Raw genomic sequence first — 24,467 nt, forward strand, 5'->3', positions numbered from 1 at the left:
TCCTTTGCCAAGGCTCACACTCCCTCCTTGTGCAACGGCCAGCACCAGTGTGCACCAGCAGCTCGCGCAGACCAGGGTTAAAGGAGGAGGGGAAGTTCCCAGGTTATCAAACTCCAAATAAATTGCTGTCTTGGGAGCTGCTACAGAGCCCACGCCGTCAAAACAAATCAATTCCCTGCCCTACAGCCATGGCATGGAATGGGTCCATGGAGCAAAACGCTAGCACAGCACTGACAGCGGGCATGTGGAGCTCCGCACCGGACACAGCTGCCGCCAGCGACAAGCCCAACTCCTGTGCCACTGCTTCACGCAGGGCTGAGCGGGGAGCGGGACAGTGGCCAGAGGCTTGCACTGGATGGGTGAAACGCTTGGGCTCCCCGCATCGCCAGCACGCCGGACCCTGGGCTGAAGCCCCGCTCTTCTGTGGGGGGTCTGCTCAGCCCCGTTTGGTCACAGCACACTGCTCACCCCTGCCCACCCACCCTGTTTTGCACAGCCCATCGAGCTGGGCTACTCCCCAAGTTCAGCCCTGCAGTGCACTGACACACACGAGGGCAGCCAGGAGCGTCCAGGGTTTCCTAGCAAGTGTTAGATCCTGTGGGAGATGATCCCTGGAGCCAGAGAGGAGAGTGGCACTTGCCAGGCGTGCTGTCTGCAGGCAGCTGCTGGACGCGGAGCACGCTGGCTCTGCCCCCTCCTGAGCTCAGCACCATGCCATCCTTAATTACACCATCACATGCTGCTGCTCAAACACTTCTCCGCTGACCAGACGATTTTTCCTCCTCCTTTGATACAACAGCAGCCTCTCTTATTTTTCTGTGCAGCAGCAGCCCAGGGTGAGGAGGATTCTGTGCAACTGAGTGCTCCCCTGTGTTGATTCCTATCAACATATAGTGTATATAAGGCAGATCTACCCAAAGTCTGCATGTTAGCTACACCAGCCCTGGTGCCAGGGGGTCCTGCGGGGAGCCAGGATGCCCCAGAGCGCAGTGCTGCCCCAGGCCTCTGCCACCACGGCCCCAGAAAGCCTCTCCCGTTCTGCCAACACCTGAAGCCACCCCGGGAGCAACATGCATTTGGGACAGCAATTTATATATAGCATACATGCCAGCAGATTTCCACTACAATTTTTACTATTGGATTTTTAAGCCACAACAAATGTTAAGAATAGTTTCATTCATCCTTTTCATATCAATTGCTTCCATGAGCTCATAATTTCTGTCTGCTGAGGTGTCCACAGTCAGCATCACGTTACAGCCGTGCAGAATCAACTCTCCGTAGCTGCAGGAAAGCAGCCGGTGTGAGGGACTGCACCATGCCCAGGAAGCCAGAGCGGGCTGCGGGCAGGTCTGCTGCCGTGCCCGCCAGCGCGGTGCTGCAGTGGCCCTCCCAGCTGCTTCACAAGGCTGCCAAGCATCTGCAGCTGCCAAGCCAGTGCAGACAAACTGACTGTACCTCTTTACATACTTTTATAGTTGAAGTCCATCCTGTGTCACGGGTAATCACCAGGGGACAGAGCACGCAGCAGCAGAGCAAGAGGTTTTGGCACTCCCTGGCTCAGAAAAGATGTGTCCCCTGGTATTTCCTACATCCCCCTGTCTTTTCTCTGCTTTCCTTTTAGGGAGAGGAAACAGTGCAGCAGGTAGCGTGTTTTACAGAAAGGGCCTTTTATTTACACCCTCCTTTGCAAACTGCCTGGTCAGAATCGGCGTCCCTTGTCGCACGGCCCCTCTGCAGCACCCAGAGCCATGTCAGCACAGGTGCCACAGCCCCCTCCCCATCCGCCCCGCGCTGACCGCACCACACCTCCCCTCCAGCCGAGGCGACGCTGCATGCGGTCCCTGTGCCTCCATCGTCAGTGCGCAGCTCACTCCGCGACAGCTCACGGCCACCGCATCCCTGCCTCACCGGGCTGCAGAGGCACAGCATTGGTACTACTTGCAGGATGGGCCACAGCCACACTCATGGGCTTGTGGCACCATGAATTCAAATCAAATCCCAAACGAATGGCACCCCACGGTGTCTCTTCGCAGCTTGCCTTCCCACCATCAGTCCGGGCTAAGGGGAAGTTCAGGAAAACTTTGCCTATCGCTCTTTTGTAATAGGAGAATTTATTTTTTCACTTCCCTTAGCTTACCAGAAAAAATCAATGCTTTGTGCACTGGTTTTCAGGCTCTTCTTTCATTTGCATTAAGGAGATAACAAGGCAGAAAATATTAACCTGAAGTATCAGGTGACTGAGAAGAGGGATGAGGGCAGAGCCTTTTCTGCAGCCACAGAGGGAAATGAGCAACTCCATCCCGCAGCAAAGGGAGACCCTGGCCTCAGCGGAGACCTCAAACAGCCTCTCTCAAATGGAGCTGGGTGGTCCCACGCCTCCAAGGCCCTTGGTCTGAGACGTTTCCTCACCAGTCCCTGACACATCACCAAAGCCCTGCGTGGGGGAGGAGCCCTCCTGCGAGACAGATGCCGGCAGAGGAAAGACACGTCAGACCCCGCTGCCTGGACACCACAGGACATCCTTTCACAGGATGAAGATCCTTCAGCATCACCCGGGCTTTCCCGGCTGTGACACAGCTAACGGGCCGTGCTTCAGCATGATCCCCTTTGCAGATGGGACCAAATTCTCTCCAGGGCTGCAAATTCACCTTACCGACTATGATCCTGCCAGCTTGGGAACCGATGATCTGGCCTGAAACCGCCAAGGCTGTCACCACAGGGCTGCACCCAGACGCCTCGAGAGATGGCGGCTCCCTCTCGGCACTGCCCACTCTGCTGGTGCTGAGGAGCAGCGCCCGCGTTCCTGGCATCACCAAGCAGCCATGCTCACACACCTCCCATAGACGGACGGTCCCTCGAGCCAGCGTCCTCGTGCACCCAGCTTCCCTGCGCAGCCCAGACATTCCTATACAGCACTGTCACAAGAAACTCGTCCATGGCTCGGTGCCTCTCCAACACAAGCAGCTTTCTGTTTCTCATCCCAAATTAGCATCTGCCCCTCAAAGGGTCTCTTTGCTCTCAATACCACTCGTCCCCTCCACTACAGCACGAATTGTCCTTCTTCCTCCTGCCAGGCCACCAACATGACCTGCCCCAACTTCACTCCACCTTGGGGCTCCCAGCAGACTGGCCACCCCCCTTGCACCCACCGTCCCCCAAATGCTTCTTGCAGGAGCACAGCGCCCGCAGTCCGGGTGGGAGGAGCAGGAGCCAGGGTCCCATCATGGTGGACCCTACGGCAGGCTGGGCAGGCCCAGGCACCTCCTAGAGAGCTCAGTCCCCAAACACACAGGACACTGCTACTTGGAGTCCTTTGGAAACTGCTAGTGGGAAGGGAGGGGAGGAGAGGAGGCAAGGACCCAAAACTGAAGGAACAAGATGTACCCATCTTGTGGCACCTTCCTTTCCCCAAACACTTGCCTTGAGTGCCTCAGCTGCCACACAGAGAGCTGACAGAGGGCAACAGGGGACAGAAAATTTTGGGCACCATGAAGAATATCCAGCTAAGTAGTAGAGTCGCCTGCCAGGGGCCATGCAGAACAGAGGACCCTTCAGGCTGTTGGGCATCATGTGGCTTCTGACCACAGTCCCAGGCACTCCCCAGCACAGGAGCAGCATGTGCCAGCACGTGCCAAGCACTGCTTGTCTCCCACAGCCCCAGCCTCTGCCCCTGCCCAGGACAGTCCGTGGACCCCATCTCCTGCAAGGCTGTCCCATGCCCATAGGCTTTGGAAACCAAGCAGCTCCCTGGGGCAACTCTGCCTGTCAGAACGGAGGGCCATTTGCAAGCTCTGTCGGTCAGTACTCTGAGGGGTTTATAGCCTGTTCATGTCACCGGCAGAGCTCTTCACCTACACAGCAGGGAATGCCACCAGCTACTTCTGCACCGCAAGAAAGGGAGTCTCCTTTTGGTAATTAAGATGTGCTTCCTTCCCATCCAAGCACATCCCTCCCTGGTTTCTGCACTGCAGAAGGGCCCATCCTTCTGTCCCATCTCCACCTGCCTCTCTGCATCTCATGTGTCTGTGCAGAGTAGGAGACATGTCCTGTTCCTCCTGCGCTCCAGGTTCCATTTCTCAAGCTGTTGGTATGGGTGCAGGGCAGCTTAGCTTCTCTTCCCTGAGCTCAGAGTGCACGTTGCTCAGACTATTTAACCTGAAAGTGCTGGCCCACCATTAGGATGTAAACAGTGATGTGTCTGAAGAGACTGCCTTTTCAGAGACAAGGTCACAGCCTTGGGTGGAGATTTGCTCCTAACAATGGAAACCACTAAGAGTGAATTCAAAGGCTTTCAGCTGAATAAAGACAGTGATGGAGAGTTGCAAAGGAACCTAAAAGAGGCTTGGAGACAACTCCAAGAGAGCTGGGAAACTTGCCTTGAAAAGTCAGCTGCTTCACGTTCTAAAAACCCACCTGAACGCTCCAACCCCGACAGAAGACCTGAACTTGAATAAACTGAACTTTGCCTAGCTGAAGTCCTGACCTCCGAAACTCTGGCAGCTAATGGAGTCTGACTTGTTACTGAAAAGCTACCTGTGCCTGAAGGTCCCAAAAGAGACAATCCCCATCTTCAAGCAGAGCTTGCTACAGCAAAGCCCATGGCACATCAGCCATGTGCTGCAGCTGCCAAGCCAGACCCAGAGCCCCAGAGGCACCCGTGGGAGGAGGGTAGGGGGTCACTTCAGACTGTGTAAGGGCTGGAGTTCAGTCAGCAAAACCCCTTCGGCACACCAAGCCCTCGCCAGCACCACACAGTCCTGCAGAGGCCAGCAATCCCTGTTGGGGTCCCATCCCTTATGTCTGTGCCCTTCCTAGAGCAAGCAGGGAAGAAAGCCTCTTCTCTTGGATGATCCCTGATGCATGTGCCCCATCGCTCAGAGCAACTCAGCCTCTCAACAGGTCCAGGAAGAAGACGCAGAGCCAGGTCAGAGGAGGTGAGGATTGGTCCCATTACAAGGCAGGCATTTGATTGCCTCTCTTGCAGGTGCCATCAGGTCCTGTGCCTTATCCCTGCCTACCGGACATCCTTCCCTTTCCTCAGCCCACCTGAGCCCCAGTCTGCACCCGCAGGCTGTGAGATCCCTCCTGGGGTGCAGACACTAGCCCTGGCCAGGAGTGAGAGCCCCACACAGATCCACAGAGTGGCCAAAGTGTCAGCCTCCCTGCTGGCCGCCCTCCAGGGAGGACCACCACTGCAGCAAAGCCAGACAAGCAGAGCAGCAAAAGCAGGGGAAGGACATCTCCAGTAAGATCCCTGTGCCTCAGGGTCTTCCCTGCCCTGCAGACACAGACTCAGGTGAACAACAGCTCCACAGCAGCTCCTCTGAAGTGCAAAGGCCTATCCCAGCCCAGGGAAAAGGGTGTGAGCAGCAAGAGACCATACCAGAAGGGGGGACCCCACCTGGCCTGAGAGACAGTGTGCCACAGCCCTGCTGAGCCACAGCAGCCCTGGGAAGGGGAGCCTGGCTCCGGTCAGACGGGTGCCAGTGCAACGCCCACTAACTGCAGGGAGGTGCAGGACCTGTACAGGCCAGGAGCTGGGGCAGGGAAGAGGTCTAGGATCCTCGCTGCTCTCCAGCTGGGTCAGGCGAAGGACCCCGTGCCATGTAAGAGGCGAGGAGGAGGCAGGGAACGCACACAGCTCTAGAGCATCTGTCCTGTGAGCTTCTCCAAAACACAGCAAACATCCTCCAACACATCCCAGAGTGCCTCATGGAGGAGATGGGAGTGCGGCAGCAAGCCCAGCAGTGGCAGATGGGACAGGCTCAATTGCTCGTTTTCCCCTTGTCCCCTTTCACACTGGTCAGGCTCCCCCCTGCTTGGATGTCACCCTGCAGACAGGGACCAAGCCTGTCTGCTCACCGCATGAGGAATGAGCACTGTGAGTGCCCGGATCAGAGGGCTGACGCATGGGGATGATGCACAGGAGCCTAGGGAAGTTCAGGGCTAGTCACGGGACACTATACAGCTCTTAGGGATGCATACTGTTAAGCCAGCTGGGTTTTTCCTGCCTCCTTTTATTTAAGTGAAGCACAGAAGAGGAGTTCTCAGCTAGCACAGAAGAGGAGTTTGCAAAACAGGCAGTTTCTATTTGAGAAGTCAGCCCCCACCTGAGCTGTAAATGCCACAGCCCTCTGCAGGCACTGCCTTGGTTTGAAAGAAAGGGATGCCCCTGACATCAGCCTGAGCACGGCTGCGGGCTGGCGACAGCACGGCCAGACCGTGCAGGGAGCAGCACGGCGTGTCTGGCTCCCCTCGCCCCGCTTGCGGGGCAGCAGAGGGTCTGACAGAGCAGCCATGCACCGTCCTGCCTCCCACGGCTCCCCAGGGCAAACTGCTTTGCAGGGAGCCTGCACCCAAATCTGCTTTCATCCTGCCTCTCTCTGCCCGGAGCAGCAGGTACCACAGCACAGCCTCCGACGCCCATCAGCATCCCATGAAATCCAGAGCACGCTGCCCCGTGGGACAGGCAGCAGGGACAGGGCTGGTCGGGCAGCCGGGCCCCCAGGAGCGCCGTGCACCACCCGGGAGCTCCCGCCACTCGCACTGCAAAGCCAGAGCCCTGAGCTGCGACTGCAGTCCATTCCTCTGCACATCACCCAGGCTCCCGGTGCGCAGGCTGCGCTTGCCAGGATGCGAGCGCTGTGGTGCTCTCCTCTGCAGCCGGCAGCGCTGCCCCACGTCCCCAGCACTCCCCCGGCACCTCTGCCAGCACCCGCAGCGCTGCCTGCCCGCCTGGCCTGGCCCGGCCATCCGAGGGGAGCAACGCCCCCAGCCCCAGGCAGCCCAGGCCTCCCCAGGGGCTCCTGCTCTGCTGGTTCCCACCCCCAGCCCACGGAGGCTGCACCAGAAACATTTCCACTCTTCGGCTCTCTGATATGCATCTGCCCCTTGGGGACGGGAGATCTGGGAGGGAAATTCCTGCTTTATACATGCAAAGGTGCTCTGCTTTGCATGAAGTGCCCCATTCCCTCCACTGCCTCAATGATCTTCGGTCTGGCAACGCTGAGCTGCTTCACTCTGACTCTGGGACTATCCCCTGGTTGCAATGGAGGACTTGTAAGGAGGAAGGGGGTGGGGGGCTACAACACACCATCACACTGACTCCAGCGTTGCTGTTTCCTCCAATGCCCATGCACACTCCCAAAACAAACTAAAACAGGGAAGGGTGGTGCAGAGCAGTGCCCAAGGAGCAGCAAAGCAGAGAGGTGGATGCCATGGCAATGTGCAGAGCAAGGGTCCTCACTGACAGTCCTTGGACCCTGCCCCGTGCTGCATCACACAATGGGATCTGGGGTGAGGGCTGGAGCAGGATGAGACCTGGGTCTCAGGGATGGGTGTGCGCAGGGATGAGGGAGGAGGAGCTGATGTGCCGGGGCAAATACAGCAGTGAAGAAAAAGAGCAGATACCATGCCCCCGAGGGCCTTGCTCACAACCCCAGCAGGGGCTGGGGCGGGAGTAAACGGGCGTAAAGCCCTTCCTGCAGCACAAGGTCAGTCCTCCCTAGAGCAGAGCGTCTGTCCCATTCTTCGACAGCAAAGGCAGTGCTGCCTCTCCTGCCTCTGCCGCTCCCCAGCGCTTAGCAGCTGAGCCTGCAGAGCTGTGCCTGCTAACGTGCCAGCACCTCAGCCCCAAGTGCTTGGCCCTCAGCCCCAGTGCCACCATCCTCTAGCAAGCTCTCTGGCCTCAGCCACTACCCTTCCATCATCGAGCAGGACCCCCACACCAGCCTCCAAAAGAGAACTATTTCCCCACCGAAGAGGAGTGCCCTCGCTTCCTTTAGTCCCCTCCACCCCCAGCAATGCTCTGCCTGCCCCAAGTCTCTCTGTCTCCTCATCTCCCCCCACCCCTCATCCCCAAGGGGCACCCCCCTCTCCTGCCCACAACACCTCATCCTGGAGCACAAGTTCCCTGTGCCTCACAGCCCACCCATCCCCAGGCAAGCCGCTGCTCCCAGCCCTCCACCTCTAAGGAGCACTCTTTATTCGGGCCGCAGTTACTGCAGGCCTTCAGTGAACTTTTTCCCTGCACTGACCAGGCTCAGTTTCCAAGCACTTGCCCCCCCAGCACCCAATACCCCCGGTGACCCCCAGCACTGCCCCAGTCTGTAACAGCCACCCCACACCCACCACGGTTCACTGCGCCCTGCCAGACACCTGCTGTGCCGGGGGGTAACCACGCACCATGCCACGCTCTGCCCCTCCGTGCCACATGTGCTGCCCCATGTCACAGCCGCCCCGGCTCACGCACCGTGATGCCCCTGCCTTCCCGTGTCACGCCTCAGCTCCCAGCAGGGCACACCCGCACGCCCTGCCTGTGGCACCAGCACACCCCACCCCACTGTACCGCTGTCCAGCACAGCGGCGCACCCAGCACACGCCACAACCTGCTGCGCTGTGCCCAGGCCCGACACCTTGAACCCGCTGCAGTCACATCGGTGTCCGTGCACAGCCCACGCACCCACACGCGGCTCGGCGCGGCCCTGCTGCCCGCACACCCTGCCTGGTCTTGCCTGCCCGCACCACCGGCAAGCAGGCGGCCATCAGTTCCCAGCGCTGCGCTGCAGCTCCGCGCTCCCGCAGCCCGGCCCGGCCGGTACTGGTGCCCGAGCCAGCGCTGGAGCGGTACCGGTACCGGTACCATGCCCGTGCTGGAGCCTCCTGAGCTGCGCCCGCTCCCCGCGCCCAGCCCCGCTGTCCCCCGCGCTCGGGGCAGGCGGCGGAGCGCGGCGCGGTCCCGGGCCGGTGCGGGCCCCCGGCGGCGGGAGCGGCCCCTGGCTGCGGCCGCACGGGGGCCCCGGAGCGCCCGGGCCGGGCTGCGCCCCGGAAAGGCAGCGCTGCAGCGGGGGCTGCCCGGCCCGCTCCGCCCGCGTCCCCGCCGGGCTCTGCGGGGCACCGGGGAGCGGGGGCGCCGGGGAGCGGGGCAATGGGGAGCCGGGGGAGCGGGGAGCGGGGCAATGGGGAGCGGGGCACCGGGGAGCGGCGGCACCGGGGAGCCGGGGTACCGGGGCGCCGGGGAGCCGGGGTACCGGGCCCGTGGCCGGCCGCCCCCCCGCCCGCGGCGGTGCGAAGTTTGCGGGGCGGTGCCGGGACGGCAGCTGCCAGGGAGCGGGGCCGGGGCCGGTCGGGGTGCGGGTCGGGGTGCGGGTCGGGGTCGGGGCCGGGGCGGGCACTCACCGTCTGCTGGAGGTCGGGGATGCCGATGCGGACGACGATGGCGCCGGGCGCGGGCTCCTCCATGCGCGCCGGGGCCGCCAGCTTGGGGGAGCGGGGCCCGCCGGGGCCCCGGGCCGGGTCGAGCCGCGTCTCCTCCCGCAGGCCGGCGCCCGGCTCCCCGGCGGCGGCGGTGCGGGGCTGTCGCTCCGGCGGCGGCGGCGGCTCTGGCGGCGGCGACTCCGGGCTCTCATGTTTGCTGCCGGCGGGGCTCAGAGGCATGCTCCGTGCGGCGCGGCGGGGCGGCCGGCACCGGCTCCGGGGGCCGCGCTCACAGCCCGCCCGTGGGCCCTGCGGGGTGAGGAGAGGCGGTGAGCGCGGCCGCCGCGACCCGCGGGGGCACCGCGGCTGGGACCCCACGGGGGCACCCCGCAGGGGCCATCCCCCGGCAGGGGCCCGGCGGAGGACCCCCACGCTGCACACGGGCATCCCTGCAGGGACCCCGCGGGACCCCCCCCGGCAGGGGCCATCCCCCGGCAGGGGCCCGGCGGAGGACCCCCACGCTGCACACGGGCATCCCTGCAGGGACCCCGCGGGGGGACCCCGGCAAGGACCATCCACTGGTGGGGACCCAACGGAGGACACCCAGCCTCCACTCGGGGACCTGGTAGGGACCCCCAGCAGGGTTCGGTGGAGGACCCCCACACTCCACCCAGGCCACCCCTCGTACAGGACCCCTGACTGCCCCACACAGAGACCCCTATCTCAGGGCCCTCACTCAGGAACCTACCATGCAGGAATCTCGCAGAGGCACCCCCCCAGGGTTCCCCATGGCAGGGACCCTGTGGGGACACACACCCCCCCCAGGGATCCTGGTGTTGGGGGCCTTGCAGAGGACTACCCCCACCCTACATGGGAATCCCCATGTCAGAGGCCTCACCGAGAAGCCCCACAACATGCACGGATCCCCACAAGTGCCCCTGCCCCCTGCCAGGGCCAACTGCCACTGCATGCCCTCCTCAGCCCCCACAGTGGGCACAGCCCATTGCAGTGACTCCCACCGGCCACCCAGAGGGGACCCTTCCTCATCCTGGCAGCAAAGCATGGACCTGCCCCAGGTTTACCCCATCCCAGGTGCATGGACGTCCAGAGCCTCTGCTCACCCAGGGAGGGCTCAGAGCACAGTGCACGCACCAGAGCCATCACAGAGGGTCTGGACACAGTGCCCTGGGGCAGAGGACAGGTTGTCTCAGCTTCTGGGGCCTCTCTGCTCCTTTGATCAAAACTGTCTTCTCTCCACACCACCACCAATGCTTGCAGTTTGTGCTAGTGGCCCCGTCCCCCATCTGCAATCATGATCCTCCATCTGCACCAGCATATTTGGAGGGCCTGCCTGGCTCCTTCTGCATCTGCCAGGGGGGACTCATGAGGGAGGCTGGACATCAGCAGGACAAGCAGGTGTGACTCAGGGGGCTCAGCAGGCCCTGTAAACTGTTCATCCTGCAGTTGCTGGAGTGCTGCCCACTGTGAGGTCCCCGATACCCCTGCCTGGAGGCGGTCACCACCCAGCATGCGTTTGTGCACACCCGCAAACAGTCAGACTGGCCCCTGGGCTGCAGGCTCCAGCAGCATCTCCACCAGCCCATCGCGCGAGGAGCTGGCGCTGTCTGCCAGGGGTTTCCCGAACCGGCTTGTACTTGGACAACAGGATGCAGCGGTGCCCTTGTGCCAAAGTTTTGGGAGTGGCAGGACAGCTGACCTGTGTTTCCACCCCAGAGACCTGTCTCAGTCAGAGAAGCCATGTGCGCACACACTGGAGTGGTGGCAGGCACAGCTACCGTTAGCTCCAGCATAGAGCAGAGACGCAAGCAGCCGCCACCACGGGCTGCTATTTCTGCCAGTCCCCCTGCCAGCGAGGGCTAATTAAAGCCAGGAGGACCCTGCCGGCCCAGCAGGTCAAGCCCTTGCTCCCAGGCAGGGACAGGCCAGCGACTGCCCTGCCAAGAGCAGATGGGATGCTGGGCTGAGCCCTGCAGGACTGTGCATGGGACTGTGTCCGGTGCATCACTGGCTGGGATTCAAGGCTTTAATCTACATGACAATCCTCAAACAGAAATAGCCCCCAAACCACGGAGAGCTGGAGAGATTTACAGTATGGCCTGGATCTGTCCAGGAAATGACTAATGGCTCTTCCTTCAGCCCTCCCACCCTGAGGCTGCGGGACCGCACATCAGTGAGAACCTGACTCTGCCAGGGCGGCCAGCCCCAAGCAACTCTCCCAGCTGGAGCAGTATCTGCTGCAAATGCCTTGCACTGGCAGAGCAGGTGAGACAGGCAGAGAAGGCTGCATCCACAGACCTGAAAGTTTGGGGTCACAGGAGTCTCATGGGTCCTGGAGCACAAGCACTGCAACTCCATGGCACTAGCCCCAGAACAGAAATCATGGCTTGATCATGACAAAGGATGAGATCAGCCCAGGAGCAACCGGCCGGCCTCTGGGCTCCTCCTGTCCTTCAATCCACACCTGCACCAGGGAGCCACCGGTCCGCTGCTGCTTCACAGATGCAAGGACCAGGGAGCCTCCAGCTTCCCCTGCACCCTGGACTCCCATCGCCCCTGGTCTCTCAGTGCCGCCCTGGCATGGGTCAAGCCTTTGTGCCCGGACAGGAGGACACAGTGCCATGACAGTTTCAGTCATCCCCAACCAGTCCCTTTTTAAAGTATGACAAAACATGCTTGCCTAGCAGCAAAGAATGTGTCTCGCTGAGGTCTGAGAACAGCTCTCTAGCAGGGCACTGAGGCGAGAGGAGATGAGACCAGTGGTGTTGGAAAGCCTCCTGCTCCACAGAGCACACAGCGTACCCCATCCTGCGTCTGTCCAGGCCCCAGGTAGAGGTGCATCAGAACTGCAGCTCCACAGAGCACGTGCTGGGGCTGAGCAGCTCGCAGGTCTCGGGTGAAGGGATGCAGGCTTCAAAGCAGACAAGGCCACCTTGCAAAAGTGAGGACTGCAGGGAATAGGCTGGACTCTGTGGCTTTGAGTCAGGGACACCAGGGACAAGGTGGGGCTGGTGAGAGGAAGAAGTGGATGAAATGAGCATGAGTCACGAACAGCCAAGAAGGAGCCGCCAGCACAAAAGACAAAGGAGTAAGAGTGGTCAGGAAGGGAGACGGCAAAAATATCTGTCGAACAAAGAGCCAGAGAGGGGAGCACGGAAAGCCTGAACTGGGAAGCCAGCGGCCATGGCCTGCACGTGGCAGAGTCACACCAAACGGCTCGAGGCCAAGAGAAGAAACCTGAAGCCACAAGAGTGCTGGTCCACAGGGCCTCTCCCAGTCTGCCCCCAGCAGCGCACCAGGGTCCCAGGGGACAGGCGAGGGTGGCCCGTCCTTGCACACGCGCTGAGACACAGCAAGACCAGGAGGCACAGCATACGGCCGAGCCCTGAAGAGCGCCCAGCACCCTGCAGCAAGGGGCTGAGGGCAGGACAGGGACCGAACAGACCCTTGGCAGGACCCGTCACGACCCATGCACAACCCTGAGAGCCCATGGTCTCAAATCTCAACAGCTGATGCTCCAGCAGAGGAAGCGGGACAGAGGGAAGCTGGGTCCGTACAGAGGACGCTGTGTGCATACTGGCCACCCAGCAAGGGCGGGAGATGGGCCAAAGAAGGGCCCATGTCAGAAGTCCCTGGCCTGGGGTTGCTCCCTGAGGCTGGCAGCTGCCATGGGACGGGCAGAGCCTCGCCAGACATGGCAGTGTGGGAGACTGGCTCTGCCTGCCTCTCGGGCAGGCCTGAAAGTAGCCGAAGGCTGGATGCAAAACAAGCTGTCACCACTGCTGTTCAGCTACTGCCACAGGCTCGAGGCGAGGACTGGGCCTGGGCCTGATTTTTATTAGTGACTTAGAAGAAGGGATCAAACAGCACCTTAATGAAATGCAGTGTGAAAGTGGGAGTAGACAAGTGAAAAGGCCCTAAAGAGATTAGAAACAAGAGCAGGAGGAACACAAAGTTCTGCTTGGAAAAATGCACGTAGTAAGATGATAAATCATCAGAAATACAAGCGACACGTGGTCTGACTGCATCCCGTGGGCATGCATCCACACAGAGGCGGGCAGACCCTGGAACAGATGGGACAACGGCAACGCACACTTGTGTACGCCCTCGCAAGGAGCAGAGCAGGAAGACCTCCTGCAGCTGGGGCACATGCGCACACCTGCACCTTCATGGAGCTGGCGAGGACCCGTGAGCTGCAGGAAGCCCAAAGCCAACACAGAGGAATACTTTGGATGCGGGCCCATCTGCCCGAAGGCGTTGGGGAAGGATCCCGAGCTCTGCCCATCACCGCTCCGGAGCCATGCGCATGCTGTGCAGGCCATGCCGTGCGGGCCATGCTGTGCAGGCAGGGGCACACCTCGCTCACAGCGGGCACCATTCTGCACGAGACCTCCCACATGCTACAGCTTTCCTCTGAACATGCACTGCCGCAGAGGGGCCTGGCTCCTACCCGCTGCCTTCCTCCCTCTGCCACACAAGGAATTACGCGGGAGCAATGCCACAACCGTCCCTTTGTGCTGCCTCAGTCAGCACAGCTTCAGCCGCCCTCAGATACCACCCTGCAGCAACAAACCAAGCAGGCCAGGAGGTACCCCCTAAACCAGTCCTGCAACCAGGGTGTCCCAGCAGGCAGAGGTGGCTCTGGCTCGTGGCCTCTCGGGGGCAAATCTCCCTCTGCCCAGCCTGGCAGCAGCACCCATCTGAGCCCGTGCCTGCGGTCTGCTGCCTGTAGTTCTGTTCAACTATTGCCGTTCATTGATTTTCCTTCTTTCCTTTTTTTTTCTGTCTTGTTATTTCACTAGGGGGAGAAATTAAATGCTCCAGATGGTAATTGTCAGGATTATTCTTGCTTTTTTTCCCAATCTTCTGGTACCTCATTAGTTCCCAATAATGTTAAAGACACAACTGTGAACCGTTGGAAAAACGCACTGGCCACCCCCACCCCCGAACTCCATTACAGACTTGCAGAGTCATTCACATTCATTTTCTCTTATTAAATCAAATTCTCTGCTGAGGAAAAAAATCACTTATCTTGAAAAAAGATACAAGTCGCGTATCTTAGAAATTATAATCCAATGAGTCTTATTCTAACACCAGGAGAAACAGATGAAAAATCATCAAAGAAAGAGAGTTATAAAATCTTTCAAGAAGATTTTATAGTGAGAGGAACAAATCAGTAATGCTTCTATCAAAGAAAGTCGCGCCTCACTAGTCTAGTAGAGCTCCCTGCACGTGCCACCAGGAGCACCAATAAGTGAAACCCAGAGTAGAGCAGTTTACTTGGATTTCCAAATACTCTTTGCAATAGCCCTCACAAGAGATTGTAAAGTCTAGCCACCTTTACCTCTTACGCTGTGAGAAACGGCGTTCCCCGATGGCCTGCCCCACTCTCCACCATTCCCGGTGTTACAGAGTCTAAGCCACCTTCCCTGCCGTCTCTCACAAATCCCCCCGACAGGGGCAGCCATGCCATGGGGATCAGCCCACGCTACGCTGCTGAACACTGCTCTGGCACCTTCAGAGTTCTCCACTGGGGCTCCAGGTCCCCCCTGGGTTAAGAGGTAATGCAGAACCACGGCTCTCACTCGCTGTATCACTGAATTACTCTTCCTCTGGAGGGAAGGCATCCAGCCGGGAGAATCCTGGGAAACGTGCAGTGCTGGCACTGCGGTGGTGGGACCTAGAAAGGGGCAACAGGTGAGATCTGAAGAAGACAAGCAGCTCCCGGGCATGATAAGAGCAGGAAGAAGAAACCAAGGCACTCCGCAGCCGGGGTGCCAGCTGGAACTGCTCCTGAGACAGGGGAAGCTGGCACCTCCCTGGGGAGGAGGGAAGGTGCTGCCACTCCGTCCTGTGGCAGGGGGAAGAGCGGGTTGGTGCAGCCAAAGGGAGCCCAGAGAGGGGTGCAAAGACCTGCAGCTGTTGTCAGCATCGGCACCAGGTCCTGCAGCCTGGGGTGAGAGCCCAGTGCTGTGCAGAGCCAGAGCAGGCCAGCGCCAGGCTGCGGGAGGGTGGGAGGTTGCTCTTTCCATCCTCAGGGACAGGGCTGCTGGCACCCCTGGTGCCACATCTGAAATCCTCTTACCAAAATCCTTCCTCCAAGTCTCCTCTCGCTCGCTCTCCTCTTCCTGGAAAGCTGTTTCAGACCCTTCTTTGCTGTGATGGTTAGAAATGGCCTAATTTCTAGCCCACACATTCACGGCTAGTTTACCCTACTCTTGCGTCAGCATTGTCTGTTAGCCTGTGCAGCTCTTCTCCTTTGTTTATGTAAGTATTTATACACACATCACAGGCAGCAATTAGATCCGCACTCAGACTTCACTTTGCAGGCTAAACAAGTGCCACTTAGGTGGTCTCCTCTTGCATGGCAGACCCATTCCCCCAGGGACACAGTTGGAGGGACTGGCTTACTCGGGAGGGGTCCCAGTCACAGGGACATGTCGCAGGTTGGATTCATACTTAGGGACACAAAATAATGCACTTCCAAAGGAGTCCTGTGCATGGGTCGTGCCTTTCCAGGCTTCAAAACCCTTGTCACCCAGAGTGCGCATCGCAGGCAGGTATCAGCTCCCGCCCCAGCAGCAGTCCCACGGATGCTAAGAGTCTGCTAGGGAGCATTGGAAACGAAACAAGGATAATGGCAGCTAACACCTCAACAGCAACAATAATAATCTTTCCAGAATCAAGGGAGATCTTGCAAGTCTTAGCATGGGGGCAAAGCAGAACTGCATACCTTCTGCATCTTCCTCTGCAGGGGCTGTTGGCCACCCAGGCATCATAGCCACGAGGTCCTGAGGGGGTTAACCCGCATCCGGCCACATTGTCTTGCAGAAACTTCCAAGCACCAGTCTACTACAGCAAGCAACGCAGCCTGCCTGGGACTGGCAGTTTTCCCTATCTGAATCAGGGTTAAATTCGCTCCCCTTTCCAGCACCTGCCTTCCCACGCACAGCAAGCCTGCTGGTGCACTGCCTTGGGCTTCGCCTCTCCACTCGCATGCCCAGTGACTCTGTGACTCCCAAAAGGCCTGGCCCTTTGAAGAACAGGGTCTCCTGAGACACGCAAGCAAGGGAGCATCTGGCTCACCACGTCCCCAGGTGTGCCTGCACAGCAAGGGCTGGCGCTTCGGGCATGGTACAGGAGGCTGCAGGCAGCTGCTCTCTAGCACAAGCGCTGCTTTCCTGGGAGAGATGGCAGGGAGCAACAGCTTGTGCAGCACCGACTCTGCAGGGACCAGGTACTTGGGTCATGCTTATGTGTGGGAGAAGCACACACACCCCAGCTCTCCCCCATGGCCACACGCTGCCAGGCCACAAACCGCACCAGGTCCCTGCCCTCCAGGGCTCCTCACGCCGCGCTGGGGTTGTGGGTGGATACAGCAGTGTCACAAGTTGGGGCCGAGGGGAGATCCGGCATTCTGCAGCGGTGTCGCTGCCGGGGTGGGTATGGAGAGCAGCACATGGGGCTGTCACTGTTGGAATCACTGGGAACGGCCCCGTGTGCTGGGGCTGTCGCGGTTGCGGCAGGACAAGCTGTTGGGGTACCGTCTCTGCCTCGCTGCTAGTGAAAGGACCGACTAGGACAGACTTCACCTGACTTACTCCAGATCAGCACCCAGGCAGCTGCACCAAGGACAAGGCAGCACGTCCACCCACCCGCACCAGCATTGCCCCTGCCCTGCCAGACCCTGCAGACACGGCCAGGAGCCCCAGGCAATGCTTGCCCCTCCAGAGGCCAGACCCAACACCTGCTCCAGCGGCTCCCACGGCACCCCAGGCTCCACTCTTGCAACAGCACTGAGCCTGGCCCCGGCTCTGCGTGCAGGTGCTGTGCAAGCTCGTCGTCACCCCTGAGTCCTCCCAGGAGCTGGGTCATGTTTAACAGCCCTGCCCGGAGCCCCCAGCCCTCCCACACCGCTGCAGGGAGTCAAGCCCTCACCTCAAAGGATCGAGGAGTGTCCGCTTTCGCTTGGCTGGCAATGCCCATGGGACAAGCAGAGTCGTCCTCTCGCACAGGCCAGACGTTACTGATTTACCAGGGGCGGCTGCGGCTGCAGCTGGAATGCACGGTCGATGGTTGCAGGCAGAGTGGCCTCCGCAGGGGGGACGGGGAGCGGGAGGGACTGTGCTGCTCTGCCCCCACCGCAGGGCCTGAGCTCAGTGCCCCACACAGGGGTCGGAAGTCTGGGGCTCCCACGGGCCACCTTCCCACCGACCCAGGGCTGGTCCTTGGTATCCTGCCAGCTCTGTGCCCGGGGCTGCCAGGCAGGGCCCTGCCCAGAGCTGGGGCTCCGCGATGCTGGAGCCGTCCTCATCGCTTATCTGGGCACAAGCAGGTCAGTCGGCTCTGCTGTTTGCCATGGCTCCGTCCCAGCCCCACGTGACAGGTAGCACAAAGCAGTCTGTACCAGCCCAACCTTGTCCTTTGCCACCGCTGCCCATGTCCTCCAGAACCCGTGCGGGCAGGGGCAGGACTGTGTTTACTGTGGCCCCAGACTGAGTGTCAGGATGCACAGAGCTAATGGGGAGAGGGAGAGAGAGCAGTGCTCATTGATCGGCCTGCATGTGGCCGCAGTGTCCTACAGGCCCTGATGGGTAATTCTCCTGCCAATTGATTTTCCCTCTCTCCATTTGCCAGGGTTAGTGGGTCACTGGGGATGTGTGGATGATTAAAGGGCAAGTCCCGCAACACACTGCTCTTGGGAGCAAACCCGCTGCACCAGCGCTTGGCTCTCCTGGGGTGACAGCAGAGCAGTGCTGACCCCAGTGAGGGGCAGCATGGTAAGGAGCAGCATCCTATGCCCATGCAGTACAGGCCTGGGAACACCAGGGCTCATCTGTGTCTCTGAGTGCCCAGCAAAGAGGCAGGGGCACCCCTGAACTCCCTTAGCACATGCACATGTGGAGGCAGCTGCAGTGCATGGCTGGTGGCGACTTGTAGGGGATCCTGTCTGCAGAGTTCTGGAGCAATAGGCACAGGGGTTCGCAAGAGTTGCCCTTAATAGTTGTCCTGCAGTCCCTCACTGCCTGCCTATGTCCACTGCGAACCGCTACAGGAGAGGAACCCGGTGCTTGGCCACCAGCGAGTGCAGCACCACAAAACCACAGGAGCTGATTCCCCGCCAGCCTGGCTCCGGGGCAGCCCCACTCGGCCAAAGCAAAGGCTTTCTGCTCACTCCTGCCACTGTCCCAGCTGGAGCCAACTCTTCAGGTCAACAGGACAGACAGCAGTAATCCCTGGCCCAAAACACATATGCTTCCTGCAGGTCACAGCCCTGCACGGACTCCTGGCTGCCTGCCTCCCACAGGGTTGTGCGTCCCTAGCTCCAGGACACGGCCGCACTGCCTGCCCCCTCCATCACCCCATGGGGGATGCAGGACTGCCCCCCTTGCGGGAAGGAGCCAGACCCCAGCCAGGACCCCCAGCTCCCACAGTGGAAGAACAGCACCCACTGGCTGGTCCCAGCCAGGAGTAAGGAGCATAGGCCAGCAAACCCTCTCTGTCCCTGCGGTCCCCACACAGGGTATAGTGCTATCCGCTGCCAGGCACTGGCCACACAGCCCTGAGTGTGGCTTGGGGCAGCATGGCCACTGCCAGGCTCAGCCCTGCCCGCTGCCTGGCCACGGTCCCTCTTCCCTTGGCAAGCTGGGCAGGTGGGACAGTGGCTGGTGGGCAGGACAGCACATGCATGCTGAGGCTGCGCCATACAGGCATTCAGCGGCAATGTTGGCACACAGTGGTTTGTCCTTGCCCCCATCCCTGTGCAGTCACTTCCACCCCTGGGCTGGACATGCAGACATACAGGTAGCCCAGGCTGCCAGCTGGCCCAGGGAGCTGGCCCAGGTTAAAACCAAGCCCATTTTGTCCTGATGGCTTTTAGCAGGAGCAGCTCACAGCTCTAGCTGTTCCTGTAAAGCAGAAGTGGCGATGAACAATGACACAAGATCAGGAATGAGGGGCTGGGGTGGAAAGTCTGTAATCCAGCCCTACCAGACTGCACATGCAGCCCTGGCCATACCTGTAGCCTCTTCAATCCAGGTTTCTGTCCCACGCCCACTTCTCCGGGGTCTGCTGCTTGCACTCTGGCTGCTTTCCCACCCTCTTTGAGCCAGCCAGCTCCTGGTCTTGCACAGGAACAGCTAACTCAGGCAATTTTGGGTTTGTAGCATCCCAGCCTCATTTCTTGGGCTTTGTGCATCCTTGACTGCCCTCAGGGAGAACACCTCTGCGTGGGGCTCCAGGCTCCCACAGCAGCAGCAAGATGCAAGCAGCTGCCCCGGCCACGTGAGGACAGTCTCTTGAGCCTTCCAGCCTGGGCTCATTCCAGAACAAATCCAGAGTGGAGAGCCACTTCCCACACGTCCCCTCTCCCTCTCCAACTGAACTACATCTCAGCTCTCCCCAAGCTCTTCTCCATCAGAGATGGGGCAAGTACCTGTTGCTTCTTGCCCCGCAGTCCCCTCCCCTATCTGTCCCGGTTCTCAGCAAAGAATCTGTGACCACGGTCCTTCCTCCCGGGATGCCCTCAACCCTTCCCTTGTGCAGCACGCTCTCGGAGTCAGCCCCACGGGCCACGCAGCACCCCAGCCTGTCCCCACAGGACCCCACCTCAGGGTGCACCTGGCTGAAGGGAGGAACGGAGCCTGGGGAAAGGCGGAGGTGGCTGAAGACTTTGAAGCTTGCAGGAACTATTCCCCTGAGATGCAGCTGGGATCCATGGGCTCTGTGTGCCGTGAGAGCACCTCACAGGAGCTGACACCACTAATGCAGGGCTCCATGGATGTGGTGACTGCTGCTCTAGTGGGGAGGGTGTCCCCAGAGCCCCATCACCATGCAGGGCCTGCCCCAAGCCTTTCCCAGCAGGGGTGTCTGCAAACCACAGGTCCTTCCCTGCTGGGCATAGAGACCCAGGCAGAGACAGTGTACAGCCGGTCGGTCCAGCCCCGGGCCCTCAGGGTCTGCAGAGCCCAGCAGTGACCACAGCCTGTGGGGCAGCCCAGCACCGAGAGCTGCCTATACAGCCTCTCCCACCCCAGGAGGGCATCTCCAGAGCAGGAGCCAGGGGACAGTTGCAATGAGAACAGCCTCACTGGGAGGCACCGGGGATCCTGGGGGCTTCACACACTCCCCCCGCAGTAACTCCGAGTGCAAGCGGTGCGTAGCCATAGGAACATCACTTAACACAGTCACCTTGGTAACCACAGCTACACGCTCTCATGGAGCACGTGCGAGGCCCTGTGCACCCCCAGTCGGGGTCCCCCAATCCTGCACCCACGTTGCAGCCTCCTGCCTGCCCAGTCAGCAGGCCACGCTGCTGTGTGGGACCAACGGGGACAGAGACAGACCTCTCCTCACTGGCGGCACTGCACCATCCACAGTACCATGAGAGCAGCTGGAATTCACCACCAAGACCAGAGCAGGGAGTCAGACCCTTTCAGAGCCCTGTGGACCAGCCTGGCCACAAACATCTCTGCCCGGAGGTGTGCGCTGGATGGACTAGCATCTCCTCCCATCCCACAAGTCACTGAACCCTCATCAGGTCCTCATGAGGAGCTGGAGCATAAGGACCCCACACACACACACTCCCAGCCCATCAATGCAGGAGAGGAGCACGCCTGGGTCAGACACATGTGAGGACACAGCCAGGAGGAACAAGACCCTGGAGCCTGCTCCACCACGGACAGGCTGGCAGAAAGCACATCTGCTCCCTCCATCTCCCCACACCACCGCTGGGCACAACTGCATGTAAGCACAGCCCAGGAAGGTGGTACAGCCCAAGGACAAGTAAATCCAAGCATTAGGTTCCCACATCTCCCACCCTCATCTCAGCAAGCACCTCTGTGTCCCTGCTGCGCAGTGGGCAGCAGGCACAGACCCACTGCAGCACAGCCAGGTAAACACCCAGCCCCTCAACGTGTGGGCCATGCCATGGCCCAGGATGACCCAGCTTGCCATCCTGCACAGCTGTAGGGCTGCACAGACTTCAAGACTCCCCTGTACCCCCTGCAATCCTGCACTGTTCCTCTGCCCTCCCGGCTCCGGCTTAGGAGGAGCACAACACAGCAGGAAGCAAGAAACCCAAGGACCTCCAGGAATTACACAATCCGTGAAGCAACCTGGACAGCCCTGCTGCTGCCAGGACCTACTGCCCCCTCATCATTGCCTACCAGCAAGGTCCCATCACCATCCCCTCGCTCAGCCTCACCTGTGACGGCCTTGGCCCTGCCCCAGCACAGCCCCTGCACCGCCCCAGCACCCCAGCCTTGCAGGTGCCCTGGCCTCCCTGCCAAAGCTCCAGGCCCCAGCAGCAGAGCACAGGGTCCAGGGCTGCTAGTGCTGACCCCATGTCTAGGAGTGTATATCTGACCTGTTCCCAGGGACTCGGTGTTGCCCGGGTGCAGACACTATCCAGAGCTGGTGTTGGGGTGGCTGCCACCCCAGAAAAACATCCTGCTGCTGCAGGAGCCCAGAGCGCCCACTGATCAGCCAGCCTGAACACACAGCTCAGCTTCTCCTGCTTAGCCCTTAGGTAATAGGATAACGCTGCCTGCATCTGTTTGTCTGGGACTGAGACGCTAATCGCCTCTCTGGCATCCCTCCCCTCCCTGCACCCCTGCCCAGCCCTGCCTCCAGCCCCGTCCCACCTTGCAGAGCCAGCACAGGGCAGAGCTGCTGCACTGGCAGGAGTTGGGGAAGAGGTCCCAGGCAGCAGCCAGCCTGGCAGCCATGGCAGGGACAGAGCGGGGCAGGACTGAGCCAGGCTCCTGACTCAGCCACAGCCTCCCACAGATGCTAAGAAGCCTCCCTGTGTCCCACAGACTTGGGCTCCTGCTGTAGCAGGGAAGGACAGTCTTTCCCCTTCAGAGCTAGAAACAAAGCCCTGCAACAGGGATTGCCTTCACCAAGCCCAGCTCTGTGGGGCCCCGCTCCCACTGGGATCTGCTGTTCTGCTGCAGAACGAGGAGGACCAGGTCAGAGCACGGTCTTCTGTGGAGTAATTTGCTGCTAGTGTTCAGAAATGATGCTGCCACAGCAACCAGATTTGGGCCCCTGCAAGTCATGGATGTGCTCTGGGACCAGGCAGGACTGACTTCATTGAACACACAAGCCAGTAGAATAGCTTGGATAAATGCCCACGTCTCAGTACAAACACAATTCATCCCCACCGCACATATTCCAAGACTGCACCTGCCCTGCATTGGCAGCCGGTGCTTAGACAACTGGCACAGCCCTGCAGCCCTGCAGGGAAGCACCCCTCGCAGCGCAGCAGCTCCCCAGCCCTGAACCGCCTGGCACAGCAAGGCATGGCGCGGCGCAGCGACTCCCCTGTATGGAAACACGCAGCAGAGCCCACGCAGCACAGCCCACACAGCGCAGCCAGCCCCTGCACGGAAACACGCAGCACAGCCCACGCGGCTCGGCCCACGCAGCACAGCCAGCCCTGCATGGGCAGCCTGAATTATCTGGAGGATTTACAAGGCGAAGTGGCAACACATTTCAGGGGTCCTGGAATGAAGCTGCAGGCTCTGAAAAGAGCCTGCTGAAGCCAGAAAAAGCACCCACTATTCTGGTGCATTAGCATTTTACGCTTCCTTTGTTTCATCCTTTGGTTTCCAAGCCTTCACCCTGAAGCTTGACGTACACTGCTTGCTGCACGCCACAGCCCAGCCTGCCTTGTGCACAGGCAGAAGGGGCTGGGTGAGGCTGTGACTTTCTGAGCCCCAGCCCCACAGACGTGTCCATATGGTGTGGACGTGCACCGGGGTCCCTCACTCCTCAGCTCGTCCCTGCCCTGGGGTGGGACATGGCAAACATCTGCAGAGGATGGGGTTGGCAGGTCACAGCCCAGGGGCAGGGGCAGAAGCTGGAGTCCTGCTCCTCTGCAAGCCCCAGCACTGGTTGCACTGGTGCACGGCAAGCGGTAGGTGGGAACACACCCTCAGGGACACAGTCCAGGTGTGCACACCTGGAGCAGAAACAGCATCAGCCAGATCCTCCATTGGCAGGAACTGGCCGGTACTGTGCCAGGTAGGGGCTGGGGTCCTTGCTGGGCACCAAGAAACCCTTGTGGCGAGGGAAGAGAGAAGGCATTCAGAGGAGCATGCAGAGGCCAGGGCAGTGTACGACTCAGGGCAGGAGACTGGGCCTACCACCAAGCAAAGAACATAAGGCAGGTAGGGGACAGACCAGCCCCAGATCATGGGTAGACGTTTGTCATTCGCCATCTCCCGCTCCCACGGGACAACTCTCCTCTACCTTTCCCCAGCTGTGTCTGACAGCTTAAGCTGCTTCTCCACCAGCTGTGGGCAGTAGATTCCCTGCTCCCCTCTCCCATGTTGTCCCTCATGCTTCCCTGTCCCCAGCGTAGCTCTGGCTGCCCTTTCCTCCCTCTGTGCCAGGCTCTGGCCCTACTACAGTCACAGCAAGCAGCTGCTGCATTCCTCCCCTGCCCACATCGATTCGGTGCCCTGGGAGGAAGCACGCACTGCCCCTGCCCTTGGCCTGACATCCCTGGGCTAGGGGCACCCACTGTTGCTTTTCTTCCCTTTGTGGGACATAAGCTCTGGCACCTGCCAGCAAGGGTGCTGTGGGCTCACTGTGCACATACGGAGCTGGCTGGCCTCGCGCCATGGCACTGCGATTCACCTCGTGCCAGCCTGACAGCAGCCACAGAGGCAGCACCAAAAGCATAAATGACTCAGTGCGGCCAAAGAAAATGCCTTTCACAACATGCTGCACATTCGCACCCAGCTCCCATCAAGACCTTGCCCTGGTCTGTAGAGCAGCGTGCATGCAGCACCCAATCTGCGAGCACAGCTGTGGGGTGACACCAGTGCTGAGGACAGGCAGCACTGGCAAAGGGTCCGGTGTCCTCAGGCAGAGCAGTAAAAAGTCCCATTGCATGAGGCAGCATCCGAACAGCCAGGGCTGAAAGAAGCACCCACACCAGTGTGATGTCCAGGAACCCTCTTGTCCTCCAAGACCAGTGGTACTTGTCCCAGATGGAGATCCTGAATCCCAGCTGGATGGGCCTGGGGAGATCCCATCAGAGAGGACACCCTGGATGCCAGTTGGATGGGCCCAAGCAGACCCGGTTAGCCAGTCTCCCCCGGGACCTTTCCTCTTGATGCCTCCTCAAAGCACGTCATGTAGTAATGACCTACCCCTGACTCATAACTGCTTCTGCGTCGCTTGCAGCCTGCCTGAATGTGTCCTGTCCCCTGCAGCCTGAGCCCTGCCATCCTTTGCCAGCC

General features: G+C 60.2%; 1 protein-coding gene across 1 annotated transcript in view; it reads right to left on the bottom strand.

The window, feature by feature from the left end:
• SHANK3 (SH3 and multiple ankyrin repeat domains 3) overlaps positions 1-17,199 on the bottom strand; it is a gene marked incomplete at its 5' end in the record, with an annotated part of 356,878 nt that extends 339,679 nt beyond the window's left edge. The window contains 2 exon segments of the mRNA XM_082310842.1: positions 9,178-9,504; positions 17,152-17,199. Coding sequence (XP_082166968.1) covers positions 9,178-9,504; positions 17,152-17,199 — 375 coding nt within the window.
• Positions 17,200-24,467: the final 7,268 nt, after the last annotated feature.

The sequence above is a fragment of the Platalea leucorodia genome (assembly GCF_965183815.1).
Source record: "Platalea leucorodia genome assembly, chromosome: 4".
NCBI lineage: Eukaryota > Metazoa > Chordata > Aves > Pelecaniformes > Threskiornithidae > Platalea > Platalea leucorodia.